Source organism: Neodiprion lecontei, chromosome 5, assembly GCF_021901455.1.
Source record: "Neodiprion lecontei isolate iyNeoLeco1 chromosome 5, iyNeoLeco1.1, whole genome shotgun sequence".
In the NCBI taxonomy this organism is placed as follows: Eukaryota; Metazoa; Arthropoda; class Insecta; order Hymenoptera; family Diprionidae; genus Neodiprion; species Neodiprion lecontei.
Window position 1 is genome coordinate 7,926,764 of NC_060264.1, and position 21,472 is coordinate 7,948,235.

General features: G+C 41.3%; 1 protein-coding gene across 2 annotated transcripts; it reads right to left on the reverse strand.

Moving 5' to 3' along the window:
* Positions 1-1,204: 1,204 nt before the first annotated feature.
* On the reverse strand, positions 1,205-19,517 carry LOC107220109 (lachesin). Of its 2 annotated transcripts, XM_046740261.1 has the most exons (7): positions 18,850-19,517; positions 18,014-18,339; positions 17,561-17,721; positions 13,368-13,578; positions 7,718-7,845; positions 5,984-6,152; positions 1,205-2,055 (listed from the first exon to the last, which is right to left on the reverse strand). In XM_046740261.1, exons 2-7 carry the CDS (start codon positions 18,051-18,053, stop codon positions 1,952-1,954), a joined length of 813 nt encoding a protein of 270 aa, XP_046596217.1. In that variant the 5' UTR covers positions 18,054-18,339; positions 18,850-19,517; the 3' UTR covers positions 1,205-1,951. The 2 variants fall into 2 exon arrangements, with proteins under 2 accessions (XP_046596217.1, XP_015514039.1); XM_015658553.2 differs by having other exon boundaries at positions 18,014-19,517.
* Between the last annotated feature and the right edge of the window lie 1,955 nt (positions 19,518-21,472).

A 21,472-nucleotide genomic window follows, 5' to 3' on the forward strand; every position in this document is an offset into this window, starting at 1 on the left:
GAGTAAAATTTAATCCAACATAATACGGTTTATTAAATCTCTAACGAAACGAGATATCACAGAGAGCGAAACGCTTCAACGTAAAAAGAAAAGTTGCAGATATTCTGAGGAAAAACGAACGAGTGGTAATTGTAAAGTATGAATAATGATAATAATAATAACAATAATAACGACGATAATATCTTGTCGGTGAAAAATCGTATAGGTTAAAATTTGGCACGGGATAAAGCCCCTCCATCGTAACTCGGATCACCCCGTGTAGTTGAGGGTATATAATCCAGCCGGATGTACATACGCGTATACAAAGCAGAGGTATAAAGCCGCGGGCCAACCAAGCGACGCGGAGAATTCGACCAACACTCGCAAGGCCCGAGGCATGCATATACATATATATTAACATTTACACCCGGGGGGCGCGCCCCTAAGGAGATATATTACTCGCGTCAGGTGGTAGGTAGGCCCGTCTTTGCAGAAGATCTAAGATAGCGTTGCGGAGCCAAGGGTGCCGGTAGCGCGGCCGGAGATAAAGACGGCCGGAAAGAGAGAAGAAAGGGGCGTCGAACGAGGGTGGAGGGTTTATACCGGTGCCCAGGGATATCGAGGGAATAAGGGGTTGAGGGGCGCGGGTTTGGTAAAAAAAAACACACGGTCTTATCGAGACTTCCAGGGGCGCCTTATCACTCCCTTAAAAAAACTTACCTCTGCATCTTATACGTACGTTTTCCCGCGAGGTTATACATGTATATGTATGTATTTCGTCATTCGGAATCAGGCTTACATGAATCTCGAGTCGCAGACTGTAATAACGAATTTATTCGCAACGGATAATCGTAGAATTTACCAGAATTACAAACCCTGTGCACGGTGTATTTCTATTGTTGTTCATACTGAGAAAAATTTCATTTGTTACAATAACTGGAAAAATTTAGTAAAACAGGTATCGTTGAAAAACGTGTTCGAATATTGTTGGAATTAGGAATAAACGAGGTACGCTTAACCATTTTGCGCTATCGTCGATCCTTTTTTGGTTATTGCAACGCAAAATCAGTTTCTGAGGTTTACTCTACTTTTTTAGTTAGACAAGGCTTTAACGTCAATTTATCGTTGCACGAGCGTTAAAGTTTAGCAACAGTTGCAAGAAAATACAGCAACAGTGATCGTAATAAGAAAGAATAGTAACGGATACTAGACTTTCCGGTAAGAGCTATAAAACTAATTTTCATTTTCTACCTAGAACTATATTTTTCGATTTTGGTAAAAAATGAAAATAGTCAAGGACTCAGCGGTAACCGGAACTAAAAATTTCTCTCAGTGCACGTCGTTCGACGCGTCGTAGGTACGATTTAGAACGAAACAACCCCACCACCACCCCCCCCTTCACCGCACGTTACGGAGAAGGAACAAAAACACGATTTTTAAGGAGATCCCAGTCGAAATTGATCACATGATAACAACGATAAATATATATATATATGATAGTACAGCGACCGTGATTGAAAAACAACGAAGTAGTCTAAATATTTTAAACAATAACAATTATAATCATGATAATCGCAATAATAATACACGCTGTTGGGTAGAAAATTTTGATATCGATATATTTTTGATTTTTTTATTTCCCGATCGTTAGATTGGAAAAATTCGTCGTAAAAACTGCGCGCTAAAAGGTATTGACAATCAAGAGTTCAAAACACTGACTTTTCGCAGTACGTATAACGACAAATCGAGATCATTCATTTTCCGAACACAAAATTTGAACCCTCTGAAATTGTTTTTTACACGCGAATCAGGCTAATATTACCAAATTTTCACGACACACCGTAACGTTCGTAGCAAATCATTGACAAATGATTACCAACAGCGTGCACAACGATATAATAATATATATATATATATGTGTGTGTGTGTGTGTATACGATGTACCGACGCACGTGTAATTTTACAACGGCGATCAGTGAAGGTTTAAAAACGCCAGTAGAGATGCGAGGAATATGACGAAGGGTGGATTTGCGAGTTTGAGCTGCCCGCCGTGCTGCATCGCGGCCGGATATTCACCTGGAAGTAAAAGGTGAATTAATTGCGAGGATGCTAATTAGGATGACGAAGGTGAAAGGATGCCTCGATCATCGTCAGGTTCACCCCGGGGCGAAAGGTGGGCACCGAGGGGCACCTTTTCGATGGGGGATCAAGTCCGACGGGCTTGGGCCAATCCAAACAGGGCTAATCCCTCGCCCTATGGATATGTGCCCGATTTAATAAGACCATTGTTCCACGCAAGCGGCGCCCGGCTTAACCCGGGCTTCCAGATGCTCACGTATAAGGCCTCGACCTCTGTCGGAGAGCGATTCGCCTGCGTTCGTATAAGTCAGTATTTGTGTTTGTGCCCGCCTCGTGTAACGTGTTCAACCCCTTTATCCACGTCAATGTAATTGTTGTTACCCGGGTTCCGTTCTGTTCCCGTTTCGGCATTCCGGAAACTCTCCTACACTGCGGGGATTGAGGGTCCGTATGTTCGCCAGAAATTAAACGCAACATTATTTCATCCCGTATCGCGGGTAACGTGTATAGTCGATAACTTGTACCGGATGAGAAACTCCTTGGATTAACAATACCCGTACGTATAATTCAGCTTCTTGCACTGTTCGAACGCGCTTTTGTTACAAGTTATAACTAGGTCTGATTGTCTGGACTAGACGTGTTTATTGGTACAGAACTGCTTCCGTTATTGGGTTTGTTCGGAAAACGAGGCTTGTGACGTTTGTGATACACGTTTTTTTGAAACAGCTACCTCGACCTCGCCGTTCGGTTAAGTTTTGCAAATTTCCTAACTTACTATTAATTAACTTTGTTTTCACGAGTCAAAGGATCTTTCAACGGAGCACAAGTTAACACCGTGATTACGTATTTCGTTACGAGATTAATTGACGAATAAATTTTACTCTGATTACGTGGTTCTGCATGATTTCTAAGATTACACGTTATTTCTTAATACTGCAAAGAGATTTTCTCGACGATTACTGATGCGGAATTTCATTTTAATATTACTGATTTTAGGGTGATTTCGGAGATTACGAAACGATTTCGAATGATATCGACGTCTCAATTGCTTCGGTGAAACATACCCTTTCTCTAATACTTGCTCCGACGTATCGCACTTCGATAGAAAAAATTAGACATTCTTCTTAAAAACATTGAAATTCGTTGAAATTCAATGATGAAAACAGAAGATCTTGCCAATAGTTATACGCGTTGTTAATAACAGTTGAAAAATTTAGTGATCAAATTGAACACCATATTCCGTGTACTCTTCAAGAACAGCTGCGAGCAGTTGCTAAAATTCTCTGACATTTCCCAGACGTTCCCATACCGTGAAACAATGTTTCCTGAAATTTCCCGGTTTCCCAGATTTTCCAGACAAGTGGCCACCCCGGTTATTTGGCAACTTGAGAATTAGTTTGAAAGTACGCTTTGCTTTATTCCAGCCTTTATGGCTGACGTCTTACTGAATTTCTGGCAATTCTGAAGTTGCAAAATATAGTAATTTCGTTTGACGCTACGTTACCTTAACGATACAAACTTCGACCTTGTAACTTGTTATAATTTTTATTCCCTCTCTTCTTCCGTTTCAAAAACAGCGTGTATCACGGTGTGTGACAAGATCCTAAAACATGTAGTTGATTGGATTTGAATCGTTTGTAAAATTAAAGTATCAAAGAGCGAATTGATAATGTATTCATCAACGCGAATTCAAAAAGAAAAACATGCACGGCTGATTCGGGGACGCTCGGTAATTTTTCTTCGTCGCCTTTTCTACGTTTTTCACTATTAATTCTGACACGCTGACACAACAGCTTAGAGTTGTTACCGTTGTGTGTGTATGTGTGCATAAAGTATATCCTCGCGATAAAAAATATGTGTACATCGTTTTTCCCCGCTCCTTTCCGGCCGGAACTTGTGTATACGAATGTCCACAAAGACGGTGTTTCATTTTTTATTCTTATTCTCCTTCTCTGCAACATATACCTACACATTTCCGGACATTTCAATTGCGAATAGGTTTCTCAAAGAGTGACGATAAGAAACCCGCGACGCGAGAGGAAAGAGGATCCGCTTTTCAAGGCTACCGCGAACAAGACGAAGAAACGCATAAAACGGGGTAGGGAATGAAAATAGAGGGTTGTGAAAAAGTAAAGGGTAGAAAAATATACTCGGCGAAGCGAGTCCCACTCTATTCACGTATGATCCCCGTGTTATAAAATTCCGTAACTGCAGCTGGTTATAAATATGAAAGACAGTATAGCTGCACGGTATAACGTTATTATGGAGAGTATATAAGGTACGGAATTTTTCTTCGATCGTCAATGAAATACGCGGTCGCGTTCTCGACGAGAATTATGAAAGCGAGTATCATAGATTCAATTTTAATACTCGAATGAACCCGCAGCGTTTGAACAGAACGTGAAAGTCTAACGAATTGGATAATAAAGAAAAGCACATACTTAACGGAATAACTGGAGCATAAGGACTCGCCTCTTAAACTGCAAGGTTGCAAAACTTGGATACACGTACGTTGCACGTTTTTGAACTAACTGGAAAAATTACGAAATACACTCGCGTTGTCGCGTTAGAATTTCCTAATGCCACCGAGCACGATTCGGTCAACAGGCGAAAACTATGCAAGCGTATTAAACATTTTACCGAAGAAAAATGTTTGCTCACACAAATCATACGGCAACGTGAAATTTAATTTTTTTTTTTTTTCTCCTTTACTCATCTGTCAACATCAACGTTTTCAAATAAACTGCTCTGCGGCGAAATGTTTCGTCAAATCAAATATCCGAGCCAATTTAAAAATTAAAATAGTAAAATACATACATCGAGAGCCGATTTCGAATGAGGAATATATTTCTGATAACATGGAATAATTGCACACAGCGTATATTTGCATCGGTGGAAATTGGTATACAAACTATAAAATAATACACGGTTTAGTTTACACGTGGACTATTTAATGCAATGTCAATTACCACGAGATGTAAGGGTCATATTTTTATTATGTGAAATTTCAGTTTTGTTTTGCAGGGTAGAACGAAAAAAATATGTTCAAATTCGTTATTATTCAAACGTCCCGATACGTTAACGTTACCAACTTCAATTTTGTAGAAATAAAAACATCTCAGTGTCGTTTCAAAGCAACGATAAAAACGACTGCGATCCCTCCGCGATTGATAAAAAAATCGATCAAATTGTAGTTACTGAAGAATTAAATTAAGGCTTGTAGTCAAGAGGATGTCGGAGTAAAAACTGAATAAATAAAAATTCTGTTTAACACAGCTTTTAATCTTGAGTAAGGAAATCGTACCAAACTTTGGGAAATGATGAAGTTTGCTGTTGAGTCCGGTGTCGACGTTGAAAGACGTTCATACTTTTACAGTTGAAGCGATTTTTTCGCCAACAATGAGTCGAAGAAAAAAGTGTATAAAAATTGAACCTCCGACGTGAAACAATTCAAAAACCTTTAAAAAATTCCAGCAATTCGTGTAATATATACCAAGAAGCTCTCTTGAAGCTAACTTGTTTAATTTTGATTCACTGACATCCATTCTCGCAGCCTCAAGCAAACTTTTCCTGGCAAAAAAAAATTCCCTAGAATCGATCGGTTGACTAGTGACAGTCAACCCATCGAGAATGATCCACTACGCATCGGTCGCTCTGCCTACCATGCTAGTAACATTTTCCCGAAGTTGGCATACAAACTAGACGAGTTGCAATTGTCGAGCAGATGCTTTCAGGAGAACCACGACTTCTACGTACGCAATGAGAATAACGACCCTTCTGAAAGTCCAACAATGATCTACGAAGTGTAAAAAACATAAGCAATCCTAAATGATTTCTCACACACTGCCAATGGCTACCTTGATAATACTAAGCCTAACGCAGAATTTAATTTAATATTACTGATTTCATAGTAACACACAATTACCATTGAGCACATGGACGAGAACCGTTTTGGTGTTCGCGTTGCTGGGGTGACACGTGTAGCGACCGCTGTCGGCAGGCTGGGCCCTCTGGACGAGGAGGTAGGACGTGGTGATTTCTCCCTTCTCCGTGATTACGGAAACCCCGCCACGAGGACTGTCGTAATTGATTTCCTGCAAGTCAGAAATTCCGATTAATTCAGGAAGGGTGAAGCTGAAGTAAGAAAGAGAAGGGAAGGGAAGGCGACGTGACGTGGCCCGCAAGATCACACGTCCGATATTATCGGGGCGACGAACAGAAACGAGAAAAACGGCGCAGGCTGCGATCCGAGATTGGCTCGCGAGTTTAATCTCCGCATCGTAGAGTCTGGTCGCCAAGAAAACGAAGCTGCACCAACGTTGACCACCCGATATCTGGCCCCGTGCACACTTGACTGCGTTCAAATTTCCCGCGCGAACTGTTCGCCGCGGCGAGACGCCTGCAGCTTTCTTATCGCGGAAATTGTTCCTTGTGTACCTGGTCCTACCGAGTCGTATTGATCGCGAATTGAACCGGTTTCTTATATTTCAATTTTTCACTTATTTCTGGTTCACAGAGGTGATCGATGATTCTGCGCCGGGTGTGTCCGCGCAGCTCAAAGCACATCATCGCATTAGTCAGCCATCTTTGGACCGATAACGATAATTGGACATCCGTCGATCTAACGTGTTTCCTGACTTGAGCTCGTAAATCAAAGCGTGGCGTATTACAGGAGACTCCATTTGCCGTGGATGATGGCTGCGCGTCAAATTGCCGTTATACTCGAGATTTATCGAAAATTATGACTAAGTATTGACCGATCGATCGATAGAATTTTTAACCGGGCTACGCGGAGTTTTAATGCCGATGTTGAGCAAATGTGAGCATCAAATTATTTACACAACGGTTTAGAAACTGCTGCAGCTCAATTATTTCCTGCGCTAAAAAATTCCAACTTTCAATTTGTCAAACCCATTACACGCGGGTACGTGGGAACGATATTTCACATCTATATATCAAAACTCGTTACTATATCTATAATACAATACGAACTACAGGCGAGAACACGGTGCTAAATTGCTGAGAGTAATTTCAACGCCCGTATTCATTCGAGCGTGTTTCTATTATTCAACTACACACGGGATACCGTACGATCTCTGTGAAACAAATTTGTAGACAGTTGAAAAAAAATGCAAGTGTTGGATAACAATTTAATCGCGATTTTTTGCACGTTACACGCACAATTTAACAAACAAAAGACTTGCGTGTGAAGAAGAAAACAAAAAAACAATTCGCAGTTGCTCTTTGCCTTGAAACGACACAAATCTTACTTATTATCTCACTGGGTGAAACAGTTTACAGTTTTGAAAATCTTTGCGGATCGTGATATAAGGGAGTGGATGAAACACCACGAGCTGTGAATTCGTGGAGGTATGATCATGGAAGGAAAAAAGGAGTCACTTATTGCATCCCTTATACCGTTCAAAGGAGGGTCTCTGAACGTCTGAATGGTGATAGAAAATCCCGAGTATGAGGAAGGGGGCAAAGGGTTGCGGGAATCAAATCAAATCAGCACAGCGTTTACAGGGAGCCCGAGTACCTCGTAGTCCTTTGACATCAACGAGTCTTGCGTTTGTTGATCTATCGCCGGACTGCAGAGGCCTTAGCTTAGCCAACCAACATTGTGGCCGCCTAGTAAATTTGAAATTCGAATGCAAACCTTGTGTTCGTGCGTCCAGTAGATAACTGGCGGTGGCTCCGGGCTGTGTCTGACCACACAGGTGAGGTTCATTGTGCTCCCACGGTTTATGTACATTTCCGGGCCTCCGATAATTGTCGTCACCGGCTCTGATCCAATCGATGTTTAATACACAGACCAGACGTAGGGTTAATTAACGGGCTCTCATCCCTTCCTCCCACTCTCTGTGTATCTCACTCGCTCTCCTGATTAAGACTTCCCAATTTTAAGGTGGCCCGCACCATCAAATTTTCTTAAAACCTCATCACCCTTCAACCTCGTCACGCCTACTGACATGAAAATTATCAGGTCTCCGAATAATGGATTCAGCTGAAACTTCTGCAGGTGCTTTTTTCGCCCAAAATATGAAGATTCTGATGTATAGTTACATCTAATGGTCATTCCTTCACCGAATTTAATTTTAGTACACTATTTCTTCGGATTATAATGGATCTATTCACGTGATTGGATCTATGTACAAGATCCTATCATTCAAACTTCATCAGAGCAGGACAACTAAAATGAAAAATACGCCAGATGTATCTTTTGTTATTGAATTTCACTAATAAACCTGGCAATACAACCAAACGTTATCAGAATGAAGAGAGGTTTATTAGATGGAACTATACGTCACAGGCACCATGATCCAGAGTCCTGAAAATCTCAATGTAAGACAGCATACTAAACATATCGTTTCCCAGAGTGCGAAAATTCCCGAAATTCTCATATTTTAAAAACGTAGAAAATTCGGTGATTCTGAATACCTAAGGTAACAACCTGCGGCAAACTATATCTGTACGCATTCCTGGTAGTGATTTATTCCAAAGTCAAACTTGCTATTCAGGCAACGTGTTTATAGAGGCGGTTTAGCAAACAACCTACACGGCGCATATATAGCCTGTACGTAACGTCAGCGAACTTCTACAAATAGCTGGAGGAGAGAGGCGGACCCTCAGATTTCCGTTCGCAGTGCTAACTGTCCCGATATTCTCGGATATAGTCGAATCGATGAAGCGAGCTTATACTCGTGCAATTCAGAACTAAGTATATGAAGTTGAAAGGCGCCTCAGCAGCATACGGCTGCATCTTCGGAAAAGTTAACTCTCGAATATATACCTATAATGCAGTGCGAAGAAGAGGGGAAATTATACACTATACATACATATATTGAGATTTCTTTCGAAGAAATATCTGAACTCGAAGAAAAAAAATGCAATTCAAGTTTACTAATTCCAGGAGCTGTACCTACAGTCGGCAACTGTCGATAACTGCCGGTAACTGCCGGTAACTGCATGTGATAATCGCTGATTATACGTTGCAGGATGAATTTTGAGCGAATTCTTTTGGAAGAAAGAGGAACAGAAACGGTTTTTATAGAACAAATCCCAATACGGAATGTCCGTGTTCGGACTCATCGGATTTATTTCCGATTGTAAAAAGTTCATTCTCCCAATCAGCCACGGCGAATGTCCGCGTGTGCGTGTCTGTGTTTGCTGGGACCGAAATTAAATTGCAAGCGTTACAAAGCGATACATGTACGTTCGACTGTGAAATCCAACTCCGCGAGGTGAAACGAGAGAAAGAGATGCGCTGCTGGAGTATTCGCGGGAAAAAGACAGAGTGTGAAACCCAATGGGCGAGGAGAAAACTGTATGGATATTGTCCCGTTCCAATCTAGGTACCTTTATCGACTCAGCGAGTCGACGTTTATTACTTATTTCATTTGGTCAATAAAGTTACATTTATAAGCTCCGCCCGTGCTTCTGCTCTCTCTCTCTCTCTCTCTCTCTCTCTCTCTCTCTCTCTCTCTCTCTCTCTCTCTCTCTCTCTCTCTCTCTCTCTCTCTCTCTCTCTCTCTCTCTCTCTCTCTCTCTCTCTCTCTCTCTCTCTCTCTCTCTCTCTCTCTCTACTCTGGCTGCATGGTATAACACAAGCGCGTGGAGAACAAAAGGGACGGGTCAGTTCGTTTCATCTGGTTTGTTTCTCGCATTAAAACGGGCAGTTCCTCACCTCGAAACTGAGCATCACTGATCGTGACAATTTACCGAACACGTATGGATGACAGAAAGTTATCGGCGATGGGAAACAGGGGAAGTTTTATCGGATCACCCGCCTTGATGCTCGACCTACACTCACTCCTCCTCTCGGGCGGGCATTGAGTGTGTGTACGTAAGGGACTGTAGTGTGGTCTGTTCTCGGATACTGACAATACCTCTTTCAATACCTCTCAAACTCGGTCAGGTCTCTCGGCATTCCCGGCTAGCCTTGTTCTGAAGTTCATCTCGCTTTTCAAAATGTTACAATATAAGAGAAGGAGTGTCGACTTGTCTCCGAGGGAGTGACTCGAACTCTCTTATGGTCGAAGAAATACTTGTGTAGGATATTAAAACTCTCTGGACGAATAATATGAAGAAAGGGACTTTGTGCGAGGAAGAAAAGGAGTTTATACGTCGCATGATCTGCAATAAATGGAAGAGGAATAGACGGTCTCAACTGTCTTAACGTTAATGTATCGCTTTCGCGTTATTTGCTCATGCTAACGCACACAAAACTATCGTACATCAGCAGTATCAGCAACAACAATAGGAGTAGAAGGGGACCGTCTATTTGTACAAAGTTTTCTCCGATGAGCTGCTCAAAGTTTGCCTGGTACTAAAATTGCGAACAAAGTATACGAGAAGCGTACTTTCTATGGGTATAAGGTATATAACCGAAGAAGGAAGGTGGATGGTTCGTAGTAGTCGTACGTATACTGCAGCCTCGGTATAGATTCTAGCAAAGTAGAACGAATTAGCAGAATATATAACCCCTGGGATATCTCCTACGCTTTCTGGCTGAGCGTTGGTGCCGACCTTATACATACACACACGGAACGAGAAAACGAAGACGTGCAATACCAACGATTCTTAAACTTTCTCGATTACATTACGGCCGAGGTGTATTGAATAATTTCAAATCCGTTGTAAAGTTCAGGTATAACAGGTATGTGTATATAAATACATATATATATACACACACACATATCGACAGGTATATATCAAGTACACCAAACGACAAGCGCCCAAACTTTTCTCGCGATTTCTCTCTTTCTCTGTGTCTTTCTCTCTTTCTCACCAACTCAATAACCGGTAATTTTTACCTCGAAGTTTCAACAACGGAACGTCGTACATTGGCCAAAAATATATTCCAGTCTCAATGTGATTAAAAATTTTCGCTCAAGTAGACAGCTCTCCAGCGTTTTAATTTTATTTGATCGTGAAAGTAAAAGGCGGTCTTTTTCCTTATAAAATAATTTCTCTTCCTCGAGCGCATGTCTTATACCCTAACGAACGACTTGGTACCACGAGCGACGTAGAAGCTGAAAATTAAGAGGAAAAAAACCGACTGCGGTTTTACTTCACGCGTTCAACAGCGGTCGGTTCCGTCAGTCGTTCCCTCAGCTGTCCCAAAGGAAAGCGGTCATTTGCAGAAGAGGAAAAACGCAAGTTAACAGAGTGTGAATGTCTATTTCTTGCAGATCTTTCGCTCCTGCAGGCTAGGCCAAATTTACAGTATCTCAAACTCGCAAGGGGTTCGCAATCCTTAAAACTAAATTTCACACCCATTTTCCCTCCCCTAAAACCCCGGACGTCACGCTGAGCGGAAATTTCATACACAAGCCTCTGAGAAACCCACGCAGGTATTTTGGGCGGAGTTGAAATAGGACGGCAATCACGATTCAACGATGCATTATTAAAGTCAGGGTGAAAAAGTCAAGATGTCCGTGAGAATCAAAAAGTTAAGCCGAAGTGGAAAAGATTAAACACCCGATTGTTCAATTTCCATCATTGCGTCAGATACCTCGCACAATTGCTCCGCTTTTTATACCAGTATCGTACAACTTGTTCGATTTTAATACATCAAGGCTCGCTTCATTTCCAATTGACTACATGGAGACGCTTTTTGATAAATCAACACAAGTTTGTTACTTATAATTTGTAATAAAAAAAAAAATTACCCTCGATAAATTACTTATCAAGCAAGATTAGTCATGGTTCGTTAAAATGGAACGTTTCAGCACCAAAAAAACATAAGCCAATAATTAAATTGAACTGTAATTATCACGATTAGCGCTTTTTTGGTTGAAATTTATTGAAATTCAAGATTTTTTCTCTGTTACAAAGATACAGCTTTTAGTGAGTTTCATGTGATTCGCTTCTGCATTCACAGCGTTTTAACATTGTTTTAAGATCGTGCTCAACTTGAAGAATCAACGAATCCGTGTTATACATACTGATTTATGCGTGTACGAAGGGATTAACTCGACCACGGAATTCATATTGAGAAATTCGTCGTCACCGTATGAAATTCCACGGAACAATTTCAGCACCGTGATTCATTCCGATCATTTCTTGTAGATCCGTCTTCACTTCACGACTACGTCACAAGACTCTTAATTACTCAAATTAGCAGCGTAGTAGCGATTCAGCGTTTAATTTAACGCGAGTTTAGCTTTCGGGAGAATAAATTAGTAAACTCCGAGCTACCAGAAACGTCTCAGCAACTTGCAAGCAAGAACACCACCCATCCCCTCAGGCCCAAAACAACGCTTAAATTCCCCATTGACTATGTAAAGACGTAGACTGGATTACGATGAAAACGTTGTGTTCTCTATCCGCAATAAGTTACCAAATTATCCGTAACACCTCGCGTTTCAGCGATTCGAATACCCTGATATTTCTTATAACTAGATTTACCGAGACGGTAGAACAACGCGACTAGCCGAACGAATATTTCCTGCTGTTAAACACTTCCTAATCCCCAAAAATTGTCACTGAAAACAGCAGCTTTCCAATTCGTTTCAAACTCTCGCGTCCCGCACCGTGAATCTATTTAGCGCACGCACGCGCGCTATTTTTCCTCTCATCATTGCGCACGCGATAAAAGACGAGATAGCATAATTTTTTTTTACGGCAAGCGTAAAACAGCCGCCCTCATTACTTCCGTCAGCGACTATAAAGAGTAACGAATTCCGAAGGAGTTTAACACACCGTATTCCCCTATCCGACCGTATACTTCGGTGGAAGTTAGACAAATGCCAAGGAAAATTGGAGGGCATTCCATGCCGAGTAGCCACTCATACACATGTCGTCGTTCGCTACAGCCGAGGTCTATTTCCAGGGAACAGAGAGAGAGGAAGAGAGAGAGAGAGACAGAGAGACACTAGCCAAATGGCAGACGTCATTTTCTCTCCCCACTGAGAATAATTTTATTTCTTACAGTAACTAGAAAAATTGAGTAAAACAGGTATCGTTAAAGAAACCGTTTGAATATTGTTGGGATTACGAAAACACGAGGTACGAGAAAAGTTGCAAGAAAATATAGCAAGAGTGATCGTAATGAGAAAGAATAGCAACGGATACCAGACTTTCCGGTAACAGCTATAAAACTAATTTTCATTTTTTACCCAGAGCTATATTTTTCGATCGTGGTAAAAAATGAAAATACTTAAGGACTGAGCGGTGACCGAAACTAAAGGTTTCTCTCATTGTCAGTGGCCATTCCTTGGCGTACGGACCCTCGGCGTATCGTTAGTCAGGAGAGCGACGAGACGGAGGATGAGACGAGATCGATTACATCCGACAAAACGAACCGACGACTGATAGGTGCATCGAGTGACCGATTGGCGGTGTCGTCGACACCTGACACTCGTAAGTCCCAGAATCCCGACGCTGCGGGAACTTGACTTGTAGCGTCCAGTCCTCCGTTTGGGGAAAATGTGTCGCCTGGAACCTTCCGTCAGCCGTGTAGGTATCCTGGCCGACTGTCAGAAGGTGAATATCCCGGTGACGGACCCACGACACCTGCGTATTCGATGCCGAAACCAAGTTCAATATTGTATTAGTGTATTCCTCGTGCACCAGCGGTCCGAGTTCGTCGTCGTGGTCGTCGTAGTCTGTCGGGACTCAGAGGATGAAGGAAGGATCAGGAGGAAGAGTAACTCCGTTGAAATTTCCGCCGGGATAACATTGATTTTCAACGACATTACCGTGTTTTCACAGCGTTAACAAATCCTTGGTGAAAAGACGGCTTTCTTATCATCCCTCGTTCTGTCCGTTACATATATTAGGAATATGGGGGTGGAGAAAAGGAGACGCCTTTTTTCCTTACCCACCAAACCCGATTCTCTCTCTAAATATGTAGGTACAATGAATTATTTATGGTATAGAATAAGATTGGCGGATCTCTCGGTTAACGCGGTATCAGAGCGAAGCCGAGGGTAGTAAATATTCTTACTTTATCTGACGGTGTTGTAAGGAAATATATACATACATATGTATATATATATATATATACATATATATACATATATATACATATATATACAAGCGACGTGAAAAATGTAACGCCGACGGGATATTAGATCATCCGACGTCGAGTCGTCGTCTCCTTTTTCGCATCCTCAACGAACCTCTCAGGTCTCTTAATTAATTCCCCCCAGGCAACGAGAGGCGAAATACTCAAGACTGCACGAATGTGCGCCGGTAGTCTCTGGACTCTTGAGAATATCGCGTTATCCACTTACTTTTCTAAGGTGCAGCTGTGGGTACGGACTGAATATAGTACAAGAGTCCCGGAACCGCGTCGCAACATTCCACCGAATTCTATATCGGGCTGGAACTCGCCTACCGCCGAAAGCAATTAAAGAAGGGTTAATTAAACAATTAAAACTCAGGACGAAAGTTTCACCGGGCGGTTTACATCCGCACGATATCAACCTGTGGTCATCCAATCTAGGTAGTGATGGATCGTTTTTTTATTTTTTTTCTGAGATTCTCAGGTTCGATTTTTTATTTTTTTATCACCCCCCCCCCCCCTCTTTCACCCTGTTGTCATCGAAGTTTTCGACTGCAGATTATATATAAGAGAAAAACCGCGTTACGCCGCGCACAATGCAGAGCGTCAAAATCACGCACCGTCGCCTTCGGACTTGATATTTGACGGGATTCGTAACGACGGTTGAAAAAAGTTTTACAAAGAATGAAAAATAAGAAAAAAAAAAAAAGAAAAAAGAAAAAAACGAACCGTTCGTCCTCCCAAACTTTCTCTACTCTTTCTATAAGATATTAAAAGTGTTACACGCGTGGCGTAGTTGTGTGAGAGAGAGAGAGAGAGAGTGAAAAATGAAAAAAAAAAAAAACAAAAAAAAAAGGAAATAAGAAAAAAAAATCAGACACGGTGAAAAAGAAAAAGAACAAGAAGAAGAACAAGAAGAAGAAGAAGAAAATTTCGCCGGAGACTTGGGAGCTATAAAAATGTATACATACGCGACGGGAAGCTCGAGCAGCGATATTTCATAGAAGGAGTTTCAAAGGCGACGCGATCATGAACGAAGTGTGATCCGAGAGCATGCGATTAACATAATACGATACGTATCGAAAAGTTGCCTCTTATGTACAGTAAAGTTACACGGATAAACGAGGGCTCGTAAAATTTTATTTCGTAAAGTATCTCTTCCACCCCTTGTAGGTGGCAGACCTCCTCGGGAAGGTGAGCGATAGAAACACATGATAATAATAAAAAAACAATAACGAAAATAAAGGAGAAGGGAGAAAGAAAATTTCGCTTCGAATACCTGCATTTGCCAAGCTCTCATACGTGTATTACCAAAAATCCGTGGCGCAAGCTCGAGCGCGAGCTTTTCCGTTTTTTTATTTTTTTTTTTTTTTCATCTTTACACGATCGAGAAAAGTAGTCGAAACCGTTTAGACCACGTCTCGAGTACAAAGGATCTACTCGCGGCTATGCTAGGATTAAACTTGACAATTTATATTACCGCGGGGTTGAAAACCGCCCCTTATATTACACCGCGTAGGTGGGTACTGCCAAATTACACGCGGTTGACAACTGAATTAGCGACGTTATATAACAACCGCCACCGTATACTCCATCGGTGAATTCTCGCGGTCCGGTACCGACATCCCTCCTCCCCACCCTCCCGCCCTCACTCTCTCTCTCTCTCTCTTTTCCACCCTCTATATCTTTATCTCTCTCTCCCCCTCTCTGCCTACCGACAAATTCCCAATCCATTGTTAGCCGACATACGCGGAGTGCGCTTTATACCTATACATACCAACGTCCGGTGCAGTTGTCGCACGATATTCGGTTTTACCCGCTTCCAAAACACCGTATATAGCTCGCCGTGTGTTTCCACATAGGTGAAATATACGGGGCTTTTCAAGTGCCTCGAGTGTATCTGACACCCCGTGTAACGCCGTTTTTAAACGCGTCCACTTTGATTTTCTAACGCAGCGCGACAACGAGCTGATGCGAAGAAATTCTTTCCTTTTTTTTATATCAAATAGCCAATCTCGATACGGAATTGCAGAACACTCTGCGACTTCTTTGCGAGGGTGCCGAATAATGGCCGGACAGAAAGAGGGCAAGATTTTTTACCTGGAATTGTACCGGGAGAGCGTGCGATGTCGGACAGTTTCTTTTTTTCTTTATCTTTTATTTTTTTTTTTTTTTTTCTTCATGTTTCCTCTCACCTCTTCATCGCACCGGTCAACGCGAATTTCGAGTTTAGATTCTATGCGTGAAACTTTGACTTCTTCCCACCTTTGACTATGATAAAAGGAAAAAATAATTTTATCAGATAAGGTTTCCTTTTTATTTCACCTGCTGCTTATATTATACACCGTCGCAACGAAAAACTTCGATACTTGTTTATGAACGTAAAAAAGATGAAAGCAAACTTTGCAAGTATCTAATAGATGAATATTTTGATTATCATTCGATGTATAGTACCGAAATTTATTTATTTATTTAAATATTGACTCGACAAAAAAAAAGATATATATATATATATGATTTATTTATTTATTTATTTATTTTTTCTTTCGTTATTTTATTTCTTATGACCCGTGTTATCAACGAGACGAATATACATATACTTTCTGTCAACTTTGCGGAAAATGGAAAGGAAACAGCGGTGTGAGTCTCATTGGTCTCGTTGTTGGCGTGTCAGGAGAATCCACTACTTGTTAAGTTTGCAAATTGGATAAAATGTAGATTCAGCCGCACCTTGTGTTGCGTATGCCGGTAAATAGTTTTGGGAGAAACTCGGTTTTTTTTTTTTTCTCTTTGTTTGACACAATGAGAAAATAAATCAGAACTGATTCAACGGCATGATCATTATTACAAGTTAAATTTTCGTTCATCGATTCTGAGTTAAGAGGGTGGTCCGATATGTGCGATGCTTTATACGCGAAGCCGCTACCTCGTATAGTAATAATAATAATGATGATGACGATAATAACAATAGTAATAATAATAATAATAATAATAGTAATGGTAATAAAAATATGAAAGGAGAAAATTTCGCAGAGATTTTTCTACCTTCAAAGACAAGTTTCGATTTCCGTCGGAAAAAAATTGTACACGAGGGAAAAACGGCTCTTGGCAAAGGGAGGACGAAACATTGTTGAAAAAATTTGATTATTGATACAATTTTCTAATTTCGCAACGGGTGCGGAGGCTCCCTTTTTTATTTTTTTTTTTTTTCTATTTTTAAACGACGAGGAATCGCACTAGACGATCGAAGCAATATCACAAAAAATATATCTCAATCAAATCTTAAACAGCCCAGCATAATCGACTCGATTGCCAAAATGTCAAACCGATTTGTTTCATTGTCGTAACTGAACACCGAGATTTCTCCAAAGATTCATTCTGTCGATCGTTGTATTCCCCTCGGAGAAAAGAAGAAGGGAAAAAAAGAGATAAAACCGTCCAACTTCGTCAAAGTTCATATTTCCTCCCTAGGATTATTGTTATACCTACCGTGCGATTGCCTAAATTTTTAACGCGACAATGTAGGACCGCGGTTTGCCCGACTAGTGCGGTTACGTTGTGCGATGCCAAGACATCGAAGTAAGGACCGCGATCCAGGGGTACAAAGTCGTCCTCGCGATCATCGTCGTCTCCGGTACACCAGGCCGGACCTTTTAACCCATATATATATATGAAATTCAACTGTCTGATTAACGATTTGATAAATTATTACGCATTGTGTTACACGTAATAAAAAATCAAATATGTACGAGGTGATATATCTGAGAAATTGATTATTATTTTATTTTTTTACTCGGGTTGTTTCAGAACAACGATACTTTAATTTCAAATACACAAAGTGAACTGCTTCTTCCATTCATCCCTAATGCAGAACAACTCGAAGCGTAAACCGTTTGAAACGAATATAAAATAATTTACGTTTAAAAACGATTGACAACTTACCGGCAAATATAAGTGAAAAAATGATCAACGAGCCTCTCATTTTCACTTTGAATTCGTTGAATAAAACTATGCGTGTACTTTGTAGTTTAGGATAAAGTAAGAAGGAAGGAAAATTGTTTAAAAAAAAAAAAATGATGTCGTTGAATATATATATATATAAATATATATATTCAACGAGCGAGCTTTTTTAGCTCTTCGGCTTTCGAAATCTCTTTTTTATATTTATTAACTATGGATTGGCCCCAGGGCCAATCCAATCGCCGGTACAATCCTCATTTCACTTTAGCGCACCCGGGCGATGCTTTTAAAACTGCACCCTCGAAGCACTGTTGGGGAAAAAAAAAAAAAAAAAAAAAAAATCAATTCGTCTCACGTTAAAAGCATTGGCGCGACACTTTGTCGAATCTTCTTATACATATACGGTACTGGTAATCCGATCTTCTTTTTTATCCCCGAATCCATTAATTGTATTATATCGTAAAGTTAAATGAATCCTTGAGATAAAAATTTTTCCATTATTACACTTTACGATGAATTCTAAGACGACGCTGCGGGGAGCGCCGTCTCGTTCGTTATTACGCGCAGTCTTTCGTCAAGGTAAAAAAAACTGTTTGTTCGTTAGAGAGAACACCATTAAAAACTGAGAGAACGAAGAAAAAAAAAAAAAACAAAGAAACTGAAAGAAATTTTTATGATTTAACAGTCTGGAAAGAGTATACCAGGCGTTCTTGACTCGATATTTTAACGACGTTGAAAACAGCACACGATGCAAACGTGTCCCACGCACTAATTTCACAATACAGTTTAAAGAACACTTATCAATTTAAATATAATACCTCAGTCGAGAGAGCCGAATGCGTTTGCACTCGTATTGCGATTATCCTGTAGGTTAAAACTTTTTCTTTTAAAAAATAAAAAAATAAAAAAAATACCGACGATAACCGACGTATCCTGGGTAGTCGACACTGAAAGTTTACTTCACTTTACGCTAATTATCAGCGCCCCTGTGCGCCCACACTCACTGTTTTGTTCCGCCCGTCAACGAAAGGTTACTTTAAAGTTTATGAGTAAAAACTTAATTATCAAACACTCGTTTAATCACGTCAACGTCATTTCGATGCATTAAACACCGAGCGTCATCTCTCCGCGAATCCAATTTAACCGTCGTATCGTTAGCGAAAAAAGTTTCCCCCTTTCGTCGACAATCAACGAACGTTTAACGCACGCTCGGGGTCAACGCATAACTTCGTATGACGTATCAGTGCGTTAAAAGTTAACCATCACAATTAAAATAATCCCGAGGTCTCTCCACGGTGACCATGACGATGACGAATCAGTCACAGAGTCGATAGGAAACCTGCGTCGTTACCTATTTCCACCCCGGCTATTTTTAATCACTCGACGAATCGCCGGAACGTCCGTCCGTTTTTAATCCCGATAAAAATATTATACGTAATGCGATCGAGGATCGAGACGCATCCGGCCGACGGATGATCACAGACTTTGCCGCGAAGGAGGCTGAGTCAAGACTGGTACCACAACCGAGGTCCACCCCCGGCGGCGGCGCGCAGACGCGACACAGCCACCCCTTGCACACCGAGTTTCAACTATACAAGTATAATACGTTATACATACGTGCAGGATACGTCGGCGAGGGAAGGACCAAAGTCTGCAAATGTGTGTCGCGGCATAGACCGAGGTTGTCACATCGACGTCCCCTTTATCTTACGGGGTACCGGAGGACACCCCGTACGTGCACTACGAAGCTGAGAGAAAATCCAACATCCAGCTCGGTATCGCGTTACAGAGTTGCCCTTAGCTCGCCCCGAGAATCCTGACACCCCGAGGGGAACACCCCGAGGGTAGGATAACACCGGGGGGGGGGAGGGGGGGGGGGAAGATATTTTAAAAATCAGGGAAACGGCCGGAGGAGAAAAACGAACCACCGACGGATCCAACAATAAGTAACCGCAAAGCTCTCTCGGCACTCGATTGCCGTGCGATTCGCCGCGCTTGGTGCCGAATTCTACTGGTTTTACTTATTTATCGGGTATCGGGTATGAGGCAGAAATTTTTTTACATTTCGTAACGTAATTTACGGATTGAACGGAAATAGCAGCGGTACAAACTTTCCGGACGATGTTCAAATTGCGGAGTGATGCGGTGGTAATTCTCTTCGTCATTCTTACATCCTCCTTTTCAATGGTTTACTTTCTTTCAGGCATATAATACGACGACTATACGTATTGACGGTGAAACCGAATCAACGAATTTCATTCGCGCGTTCGCACGATCAGTGCTTGCACTTTTTAGTTTCTATCTCGTCATGTTCCGAGCATTTCTTTAATGTTTAATACATTTAAGGACGATTGAAAACTAACGATATTCCGTTATCAAATGAATAAAGTAACAAGAAATATAAAAAAAAAAAAAACACTGTACGGAGTCTCGATTCTTGGTGTAAATTACTTCACTACCTGTATTTAAATGGATAATTTTATGATGTACGTTTTCCTGAAAGCTGTAAAATTATGTAGGATATAAGAGGCTTTCAAATTTTCAGAGGTTTGATTTTCAGAGTTCTTTCCTTGGTTACACGTTTTTTCGGAGAGATTCACGTTCATCTTTGCGGGACGTCCGGGGCTCATGAATTTATCATGAAATTGAAAAAAAAGACAGACGAAGATACCAAACCCACAGAAACGTACATCTAGGCCCACACGGAGCCAGCTTTCAAATGCTTTTTCATGTAATATCATTTCTCTGTTATTCTCAGTAACGCGAGGGATGAAAGAAGGCTGATCGACACATCGGACCGGCATTCAGACGCTGTGCCGACTATTCTTCGCGAATTTTCGCGAAAAATATTGCGAATCGAATTGTTGTAAAACTTTTCCACCCTCCTTTCGTCAATCTTTAAATCACCCGAATCGATATTTTTCATCGTCAAAATTCAGGTGTGTATATTTGCTCCAGTCTTTTTGTACGCATGAAATTTCTTCAGTTTTATCATCAACTTATAGCTGAAGTAACGCTTTGCAGCGTGTGACGAAAAATTCTGACTCAAGCTGCCTGCGGCAAAGTCAATACGGAAGAGCGACGTCCGGTAGTGCAGGAAAACCTGCCGGACAGTGCGGAAAAGCACCGACGGCAAAAATGAGATGGCAAATCTTCGTTTACCCGAGTATGTGAATTGCTATAGCTTGCGAGCGTGGCTCGTTCGCAGACTCGACCAGCCTCTTTCAGTTACTGTCTTATAAAGAGACCAGCCTAGGATTCGAGCTTAAGGCGCGTATAGGTCGGTAGTTATAGGCGCCACACAACTTGTTGCTCAGCGTGCGTTGATGCTTCAACACAACAGCGGCGTTTCACCGAAGTCAAGTGCAGCGCACAAAACTTCCGCGTGTTTACCATCGTCAGTTAACAGCAGCATCCATCAGCCTAATTGCATATTACATA